The 10,877-nt window shown below is 41.5% G+C and overlaps 1 protein-coding gene across 1 annotated transcript; it reads right to left on the bottom strand.

The window, feature by feature from the left end:
• Window positions 1-48: 48 nt before the first annotated feature.
• On the bottom strand, window positions 49-9,392 carry LOC106012622 (serine-rich adhesin for platelets). The gene is made up of 8 exons (XM_013086099.2): window positions 9,199-9,392; window positions 8,227-8,376; window positions 7,064-7,151; window positions 5,771-5,916; window positions 5,085-5,146; window positions 1,879-4,741; window positions 175-705; window positions 49-56 (listed from the first exon to the last, which is right to left on the bottom strand). The coding sequence occupies exons 1-8, from the start codon at window positions 9,308-9,310 to the stop codon at window positions 49-51; spliced, it is 3,960 nt and encodes a 1,319-aa protein (XP_012941553.1). The 5' UTR covers window positions 9,311-9,392.
• Between the last annotated feature and the right edge of the window lie 1,485 nt (window positions 9,393-10,877).

The following is a 10,877-nucleotide window of genomic DNA, read 5'->3' as shown; positions in this document are numbered from 1 at the left end:
GGAAAGATTTCTCCGATTTGCCTGTACTACGTTGATCAGCAGAAGCTGTTACATTTCTGTGACCATCAGAACGAATACAATTCTCCACACTATGTGTATCTGACATTGTGGTATCTTCTTCTCCCTGTAAAGAGTCCTCTGACATATGTGCAGCAGCTGTGAGCATGCAATCACTATCTGAGGCCATGACTTTCGTCGATCCGTCCTCAGCGTGCGTCTGTGAGGACTCAATCTGAGAAAACTCGGTGGCTCGCCACATTTGAGAGGAGAACATGAATTCATCCGCGTCTTCAGGCGTCGTCGTAGGACTGTCACCGGTGCCGCGCGCTGTCTCAATAAAATCCTCTACACGTGCCGCGGCTGCATCAGCGTGGTGATGATTACTGCGTTTATCTACCGCATTTTGAGTATCAGAAGAGTCTGATCTATAATTAGAGTTGTTGTTTCCAAGTTTACACGTTACTACTTTATCACAGAGCCGAACTGTTAGTTCTCCAGCCGAAGTACGTTCAGCTTCAGGCATCGTTACAGATTCCACAGTCCCAACATTCAAGTCTCTTCTTTCCACAGAACGAACAGCATTGTCCTTTCTCCCTTCAGACATTTCTTGAGCCCAGAGAACATTTGCTGCACCCTTCGTCGTTGTCTCCGGCGGCTTTTCCTCCACGGCCTCATCACAAAACACATCTGAGAACCTGGCGAATCCTGAGGACAGACAGACAAAAATCACAATTACTCTGGTTTGAGGGTTTTAGTTTTTGAAAGAATACTGCACTTGCAACACAAATAGATCATATCTAAGTGCTGAGGATTAGAGGTGTTACTAGAGAGTGACATCCAAAGAAAAGGAGAAGGAGGATAAAACGTTTGATAGGAAACAAAGAGCAAATCACACCAGAGCACCCACCAACCACCCACATAATTACTTTGAGACAGTAATGAAGAGGAAAACTGGTTAAAGAATAAGTGGAATAAGTTCCCTTTCTTTTGGAGAAAATAATCCCATCAATGTAGAATAGAGGTCAAAATATTTGCAATTTAAGGAGGTGAGGGTCACCTGGTTTCAGAGGTAAAATAAGCGAAAAAATGGCTGACGAAGTTTGGTAACTTCCATAGCCTGAGAGTCTTTGAAAACTGAAAATTTACATTTTTTATGCCTTTAAGTTTTTCAGTAAAATCCACACAAAAGTGTGTTTTTAAAAGGACATAAAAGGTGTTGAGCAAAAAAAATTTTTTTTTTAAATTTAAAAAAAAAAAAAGACCCATATGCCAAAAAATGCTGAATTCTTTGATTTCATTATTTGGACGAGTGATTTCATCACGATGCCTCACATATATTATATTACTCCAGCAGACGTGAGAGCATTCGGAAACAACCTCAACTCTCTGGGAAGCATACAGAGAGGAAAAACAAAATGTGTCACCACATGATGGAATCAGGCTCTCGTCAGTTTTTGGGCGTGCAGCATTACTGGTATCACCCTAACGCGTGTTTATTTGTCTTGCTTTTGATGAAAATAATGTTCGTTAATCTTGAATACAAGTCGAGATATTTGCGAATGAAGGAAGTGGAGGTCACCAGATTTAAGAGGTAAAATTGGTGAGAAAATGGCTGCTAAAGAATAGTTAATTCCTTCGCTTGAGAGTTCGTGAAAACTGAAAATTTACATGTTGTGTGCCTTTAATCAACGTTTTTCAGTATAATAAACACAGAAATATGTTATTAAGAGGGCAAAAAAAGTGTTTAGCCAAAAAACGAATTTTTGATAAAAATTCACAAACGTGCGGAAAAATGTCAGTTTCTTCACTTTGATTATTTTGATGAGCGCCTGATTTCACCAAGCTGTCTCACAAATAATTATTTCAGAAACAACTTACCGAGGAGATCCTTCTTTCCTTTTTTTGACATTGCAGGTTGATGTGGAGGATTCTTGGGGCTGACAGCTTTTTGTTGACAGTCTACAGCAGAGTGGTAGGCTGGGGTGATGGCCGCCTGTCTCACCGATGGCTGCTCCGCTACACACTGAAGTCTTACAGCCTTGGAGGAAGTGGGAGTTTCTGATAGTTTCGGCGAATGCATTATATTCGAGTTCACTTTCCCCGTGTGCGGTACTGTAGCTTGGAGAGATGGTAGTTTGGAAGACAAGGCCGCGTTCAGCAGTTTGGACAGTCGCATCTCGGGGGTCTCCTCTTCTGCGCGTTGGGTCGGGTACACAAACTTTTTCCGTTTGCTGGTCAGGAGACTCAGCAAGGGTTTGGCCAAAGACGGAGAGGGTCGGGAAGACGAGGGAGTTACTACAGAAGATGAAGATGACGAAGAAGAAGCTGCTGATGAAAGCAGAGGTCTCGGCGATTGCAGAGTCTTCAGTGACTGAACGGTGACAGTCGGAGATACACGTGACATGGTAGATAAGGATGACGAAGAAGAAGTCGCTGATGAAAGGAGAGGTCTCGCCGACTGCGGAGTCTGAAGTGACTGAGTGGTGACGGCAGGGGATACACGTGACGCAGCAGATAAGGATGACGAAGACGAAGCTGTCAGAGTGTGTTCACCGCGTGAGGCACACGGGACTGTGGTGACTGGACCCGAAGTTGATGTAGCCACCGTTGCCATCGAGGTTTTGGACAACGGACAGTTTTGATCCTCTGTACAGCCCACAGTTCGGGAACACTCTTTCGTCTTCTGTTCATCAATAGTGCGAGAAGGTACACCGCTCTTGCTGTCAACAACACCCTTGACCAATCCGCCTTTGTCTTCATCACTGCTTCCCCCATCAACACAGACACTGTTGCCGTCAACATCAGGAGATGCTTTCTCCTTATCACAAATTTGCTGATTCTCGGCCAAAGCCACAGCCAAACATAAACTTTCATCATCCTCTTCAAAGTCACAGTCTAGAGTTCTGAAACCATTCATTGTACCAGCCTTCTTATTCTCTGATACCATAACAGTAGCCTGTTTATTTTCTGTGCCACACTTCACCTCAGAACACTTTACTAAATCGTCCTCCTTAAAAAAACTTTCTGAACTTTCTGAACTATTCTTCCTGTGAGGTACATCAACTCTCAACACTTTCTCCGCGAGACAAGGGTCGCGCACTTCCTCCTGCACCGCCCTGTGTCTGTCAGCTCTGTCGTCTACCTGAGAACTCAGCAACACCTGGCTACAGAAACTTGACGCCAGAACTTCGAAAGAATCATCCGGACCGAAGCCGTCTGTTTCACATCCCACAGCAGCAAGACCGGACTCCGCATCGTCCACTTCCTCGTGAGACATTTCCGCGTCACCCTCTTCATAGAGCCCACTGACTCTATCGGCAAGTCCCTCCACCTGAGAACTCAACAACGGCTCCTCTTCCTCCCACACACTTTCATGTTCACCTCCGTCGTCTGCTTCAAACATCGAGAGAGACAAATCAGCTAAAACAGCATCCCCGAGTTCATTGAGCTCAGGAGCGTCTTCCGTTATCTCACTAGGGGGTAGCTGCTCACCCATAAGGAATTCCCTCTTGCTGTTACTCAGTTTCTTCAGACGTCCGCTGTCACTCAGTTCCTTCAGATGTTCGTTGTCACTCACTGTCATATCTAGCCCTTCTACCGTGCTTAGATTACCTCCAGCTGTATTTTCTACATCTCCTGGTCCCATATCCTCGGTGGAGAAGCGCACTTTTTTCCTGGTTGACAACTTTGGGGTCTTAGGGTTTTTCAGAATTGACTGTGGAGTTTTTGACCCCTCATCGAGGCCATTTGATAATCTTTTACCTAGATCAGTCATAGGAACAAGGGAATGTTCCAAATTTGAGCAACCTTTTCCTGGATCACAGCTTTCACCAACAAAACTTTGTACATTTCCGAGACCAACCTTTCTCACTGGCGTAGTTTGATCAACATCTCCTAAATCAGAATTCTTCCTCGTACCATCGAATAGAGTATTTACACCTAAGGAGTCTCTCGGTAAATTCAAAGCCTGTACCTCGGCTCTCCGATCTTTGTTACCAGAGCACCTCTCACCAACTCCCGACACTTCACACTTTGTATTTTCCTCTACATGCATCTGCGTAACTTGCCCTCCGTCCTTTGTACCGGCTTCTGCAGGAGAACTCTCCTGACTACAGAACACCATTGACAACAACTCGTCTATGTGACTCGAGCGTCTTTCATCTTCTACACTGCGATCTTTATCTTTCACTCTTTCATTCTCGACCTCATGCGGGGTTTGAAAGTCTTGAAAATTTTCTTCCGACAGACCTGACCTGTCAGATACAGCTATAGAACAATCTCCTCCTACATCAGAATTATCAAGTACAGTCAAGCCTTTCTCCCGACTTCCTCTTCCTGCATCATCTCGAATAGATGAACCTTTTTTACCCGATTCACTGCTCAATTCATGAGCTGGAAAACGTGAGCCTTTGAGATCACCATTGGAATGACTTGGTTCTTTTAAACAAGCAAGCTTCACTCCTTGTCTATTTTCTGTATGGTCACCAACTGTCACCACAGATCCCGACCCATGTGGCCAAGATTTCTTCATTTTTCTTCCGTCCTCATTTACTTTCTCTGCACTCTCAGGATTAGAGGTCAAGGTGTTGTCAGCCGTACAAGGCAGCTCCCCCTCGCTCATCAGCGTGCTCTCCAGCTCAACAGTCATATCAGAGGTCGCGGCATCAGCATTGAACATCTCGCTGAGGCTGTCGTCGTTCAAGGACGTTTGCCCCGGGGAGAACAGCTGGCGACTGAAGGGCTGGGGAAGAAATTGGTTTGTCTGAGCGATGAAACCGAATATCCACCTTCAATTTTAAAAGTTCAAAATATAAAAAAAAGGTTAGTTAAGATATAAAACTCAACAAATGTCAAAAGTATAATCTTCTTCAACATACAACTTTCCCGCATCGGTCTCGTTTTCAGCTCAGCAAAATCCTTTTTCTTCGTCAAACTATTAACTTCGGAAAAAAAAGGGGCATCATTGAAAGATACAAAGTTCAAATAAGCAGAGCTCAAGGACACATTCAAAGCACTGAAGTCTGAGAGCACAATTTCTCAGAGACAATTAGTGGAGAAGCATACAGGGAGGAGAGTTCAAGTACCTTCAATTTGCCAGCCTCAGTCGCTGACTGTTCAGTGATTGTGATGTTGCCTTCATCCATTTCTGGTGTGAGAAAATAAAAAAACCACAAAATGAAACCATGCAATAATAGTAAATTCTTTGGTCTATGTTAACTTTTTCACTACCGCCTAAGATTACGGGCATGAGTCTGAATATCTAGGCCGTATGTCTTTTTTGAAGCTTTTTTAGTTTAAGTAAGTGTTTAACGGCACTTGCAACACAATAAGGTCATATAAGTGCCGAAGATTTGAGGTGCTAAAAGAGGGTAACAAACACAAAAAGAAGGGGAGATAAAGACGATAGATGTTTGACAGGATTCATTGTTCCGGAAAGAACATCCCTGCACTCCAGACATGTCCATCGATGCTTCGAGGCTCTCTCCAAAATGTCGCGGAGGGTCTTTGACAGGAGAGAAGAAGCAAACCACACCAGAGCACCCACAAACCACCCACTTTAAAGATCTTTTTTTTTTTTGTAGAGGTTTTACGGCGCTCGCAACTGCATAAGGTCATATGAGCGCCAGAAGATTAGAGGTTACAAGAGAGGAACAAACATAAAAAAGAAGGAGGGAAGATAAGGACGATAGATGTTTGATAGGAAAGAAGAAGCAAACCACACCAGAGCACCCGCCAACCAAAGGTAAGAAGAAGCAACAAAGGAACTGACCCCCAAAGGCAAAGTTTTCATCCTTGCTTTCTGAAAATGAAGCAAAGGCGGAGGAAGGGTCAAGGGGCGTGGCCATGGCGCTGGTCCAGGAAATAGCTGACTGGTCACACTTCAAGCCGTTCATGGGACTTTGCATCGACGGGGACCTGAAAAACACGTCACGTGTCAGTGATGATGATAACAACAATAATAATGATAATAATAATAATAATAATAATAATAATAATAATAATAATAATAACGAAGGGAACCTGTCAGTGATAATAATAATAATAACAAAAGTAAAAGGGGACCTGTCAATGATGATAATAATAATAATAATAATAATAATAATAATAATAATAATAATAATAAAGGGGACCTGCAAAACATGTAAGTGTCAGTGATGATGATAATAATAATAATAGATTGCACTCTATCCCACACAACAGTATTCAAGGATAAAAGTGAGAATCAAGAAAAGAACTTTGGTAAGAGTAAGACCATAAAATACAGAGTTAAAATGGCAAGCAATAAGCAATAATTCTACAGTAGAGAAAAGTAGTCAGAAGAAAAAATTGAGGAAAGTTTTCTCATATCACAAAAGTTTCTCATCAATGAAAGTACTCTCAGGGAGTGAAACACAGAAAACCCTGTTCGCTAATGGGATGGCCAGAGGGGGAAAACTAATATTATGCCAAGGAAAAATCTGATGTCTAACCTCTGTTCTGTCGAAAGCTGACAAAACGACATATTTTTTGCATTTTGGTGCCAAAATTTTTAGTTGCTTAATCAAAAGCCTGGGTCAGTTACCCTACTTGTGGGAAAGAAAAGCAAAGTGAAACTGTAACTATTTTTAAAAAATAAATTTGAGTTCAAATTTTGGAAGAACGCTATTTTTCAATGGTTACCCTGACAAAAAAAACCCTCTTTTTCTCAAAACTGCCGGGAACAAAAAAAAAAGGCGTTTTGTCGGCTTGTGGCAGTGTTCATCTGAGATATACTCAAAGTACTGTATCATCTTAGTACACCATGGGAGGAAAGTCTTTTCTCTAAACCAATGCATGTGTTTTTTAGTTTTAGTACGAGTTTTACGGCACTTGCAACACAATACGGTCATATAAGTGCCGAAGATTAGAGGTGATACAAGAGAATAACAAATACAAAACAGAAGGAGGGGAGATAAGGACGATAGATGTTTGATAGGAAAGAAGGAGCAAACCACACCAGAGCACCCGCCAACCACCCACAAGACATGTGTACACACCCTAGTGTTTACGAGAAGGGAAGAAATGCAGGTACAACTTGACTTACGCATTGAGCAAAATATTGGAGGTATTCCCCGAGGTAGATAGCAAAGCTGTCATGGGGGTCATGTCTCCGTTTCTGTTCTTGTTGGGAACTGACAGAGAGACAAGAAATCATGGTGGAATCCAGAAACAGTTTTAGTTTTAGTACGAGTGTTATGGCACTTGAAACAACACAATACGGTCATATTTAAAGTGCCGAAGATTAGAGGTGTTACAAGAGAGTAACAAACACAAAATAGAAGGAGGGGAGATAAAGGCGATAGTTGTTTAATAGGAAAGAAGTTCTTCCACACCAGAGCACCCGCCAACCACCCACGGTCCAGAAACAATGATGTGTGCACCAAGCAGGTTAGTCCAAACAAAACCCAAGGATAAAAACATACGCAGCAAAGTTGAATGTCCACAGGAATGAACTCAACAAGCAAGAACTTTGAACAAAGAGAGAAACAAACAAAAAACGGAAAGTTCTCTAAAAACAAAGTCCTAAATTTTGTACAACAATTTCAAAAACCTATAACAAAAAGTTCGGCTACAAAAATAACCTAAAAAACCCCCAAACAAACAAACTAAAGACTAGCAGATATGATGAGTGCCAAAAAAAATCACTTTTCTACACTGGCCTGCATGTGTGCAAAGCTCAGCCAACTACATTTATAGTCGCGCACAGATCAAATATTCGACAAGTATTCGACACATCCATGATTCAGGTAAATCGAATATATAACAAAAAAATTAAAGAGATATCAGTTGGGAACAGCAAATTAATTGTATAAGCTATCCATGATTATGAAGTTTCTATGGTTGTGTTAATTGTGCCCAATGGTAAACTAATTCATTTTATAAAAGCAGTGCTGCTTTTCCTACTTTCCACTCAATGAAAAATTCAAAAGTTTTTCAACTACAAAAAAAAAAAAAAAAAAAAAAGAAGAGAAGATAACATTAGAACAATTATCACAAGTTACAACATTATAACCACTGCAAAAAAGAACAAGATTTGACAGTTATAATAAAATGTTTCTTTTTTAAACCAAAAAAGATTCACATGATATTCAGGAATTTTATAAAAAAGTAATTAATATTTCTAAAATTCTCCAAACTTACATTCAATCAGATTTATAGAGCTCAAAGAAATGTCCATGTTTCAATGACATACAACAAGATACGAACCAGCCACCGAGAAAACACCTCCCCTTGGACACGGTGACCAGAATTCTGACTCATCTTGAACCTGACGCTCGGCATCCTTCCTTGTGGCCTGAGCGTCAATGTGGGCTGCAGTCAAGTCATCGAACCAGCTAAGGCTGGTGTCACCTAACGCTGAAAGTTGCAAAAAATTTAGTTTAAAAATCAAAATTTTGTCTATTCGTCGGCTTGAGTACAGTACAGAAAAACACACACAAAATACAGTGCAGCCTCTCTATAATACTATAATGACATAAAGTGGGGACCAGAAAAAAATGTTGTGATAGAGAGGCAACCCAAAAACTACTAATGATATTTAAAGAAAAATTCGGGACCTGCACAGAGGTCGTTATACCGAAGGTCGCTATACAGAGGCTGCACTGCAATTGTCATTAAGCACTAGGGGAAAAGCCTTTCTCACCCTGCACCAGGGCATAGGCCACGGACAAATGGTTTCCACCTTTCTCTATCCTTGGCTAGCCTTTTGATTTCATTCCATGTCTTCCCACTTTTCTGGACATCAATTTCTGTGATTCTTCTCCAGGTTCCACGCGGTCTTCACCTTTTACTCTTTGGATTTCAATCCAACACTTTCTTTGTTATGCAGTTTCCTGACTTCCTGAGAGTAGATCGACACAGCCATGGACTAAATTTACTTCGTTCTGGGGGAAGGACGCTTTGACCCTAATTGTCCTGGCAGCAGGGTGAACCTGGGCTGAGTGGGATGTCCATCATTCCAACAAGCAGACAGAGGTGCCCAATTTTAAAATTCCCCATTCGGGAGTTGAACTCGAGTCTTCAGTATGCAATAGCGAATCGTGAGTTTAACCATTACACCAGACGTACCGTCTTGTCTACGTGTCCAAGCAGTTCTCACATTGATTCTTAAACAAGATAAAAGCTCAATAATACAGAATTTATTTTTAAAAATTCCACAAGAGACATCATAATACTGACCTGCAAGAACTTCACAGGATAATTTGTTCTTCACATCATCTGCATTCCCAGGTTGAGAGTGCATAAACCTAAGGCCTCTGTGAGATGTTTTGCAGCATCGACAGAGGTTCATTTTGCTTTATTCAAGAATATCCCAGAATCTCCAAATCAGGGTCGCTCAATAATTCTTATTGGCAGCATGCTTCACACAGTTCATGTGCCTGAAAGACAAAATAATTTTAAAAAACAATTGATGTTGTAAAATCTATTAACAACCTTAGTGCAAATATGTTAACATACCACTTGCTAAATTCAGTTTAAACAAAAATTTCAATCTTATCCAATTTAATGGATTTCAATCAGTTGAATGTTTATAATAATCAATATAATTAATCAAAGCCTTAAAAAGTTGCTTAAAAAAAATATTATGATAAAAATAACACTGGCAAGGCAGCACAAGTCTTCAGCTCTGTGTGTAGTATGAAACACTTAAAATTAACAAGTACAACTGTGGTATGATGTGCGCATTTAAACACACACACACACAAGAGACGAAACAACTTTTTAAATCTTCCCAGAAAGTTTTCTAGACGGGTGTCTCTAATCAGCATTCTGTGATCAGGCGTGAAAATTGAAGAAACTGACATTTTTACCCCCATTGGATTAAATCGGGATAAATGGCAGGTCTGCTTAGTAAGAAGTACTTTTCTTCATTTTTATCTGGGTTTTTTAAAACCTACACTAAGCAAGGCACTCTTCGGGAGAAGTGGTCCCCGCCTAACTCCATAGACTAGAAAATTATACAGTGGAATCCTGTTATAACGAGAGGGAGGGGACCGGTGCGAAATGTCCGTTATAGCAGGATTCTCGTTACAAGGGATCCAGTAATAAATTCAAGGGAAATAGTAAAGTAGGCCTAATTTATGATTTGGCGTTCTGTTTATTCCTTTTTGCATTTCCCCTGATGATGATTTGTTCAACATGATCTCAAGGTCTTACTTGATCAAAAATCGAATCAGGTTTCTTTCTCTAGTACTAGCAATGTTGACAAATCGGCCTTGGCGATCAGAAAGAAGGGGCTCTGGCTCTAGGCTAACTCGCCCGCTGTGTTGTCCCCCACCCCACCACACACTGTGGTGCGTTGCGTCTGCTTGCGCACGTCATACATTCGCTCCATCTATCACAGCATTGTGACCTCTCCATCCCGCATCAGAGAAGTGAGAGGCACGGTATGCCTAGATAATCTAGACTGGGCTGGCCTATCACGTGATGATGCGTTCTGCTTGTGTCTGCGCATGCCACACCCTCCCCACTCATTCGCTCCGACCTTCATTGTTGGTTCGCGTGGGCTCTCCCATTCCTTGTTTCGCTGGATCACCGACAACTTTCTCAACTGGCAAGGTTTTATAGGTTTAATTGGTCTGTGCGTTGTGCACAGCAGCAGCAATATTCCGTTATAAACGACTCGCGTGACGGTCTGATTGCGCAATAGCAGTATTTTATTTACAAAGATAAAGAAGGAAAAAAAACGGGGTTTTAGACCAGTGTCTTTATAACAGACTTCTCGTTGTTTCAGGACTCGTTATAAGTGGACTCCACTGTCCACAAAATCGGAAGCCGAGTAAAATTTAAGCTGACTGAGTCGGAAATTTATAGAATAATAGGTCCAAGCCCATTTTAGACTATTTCCCGGCACAAAT

This window comes from Aplysia californica, unplaced genomic scaffold (assembly GCF_000002075.1).
Source record: "Aplysia californica isolate F4 #8 unplaced genomic scaffold, AplCal3.0 scaffold00436, whole genome shotgun sequence".
In the NCBI taxonomy this organism is placed as follows: Eukaryota; Metazoa; Mollusca; class Gastropoda; order Aplysiida; family Aplysiidae; genus Aplysia; species Aplysia californica.
Note: the sequence above shows the minus strand (reverse complement) of the source record. Positions and strands in the feature narration are given on the sequence as shown.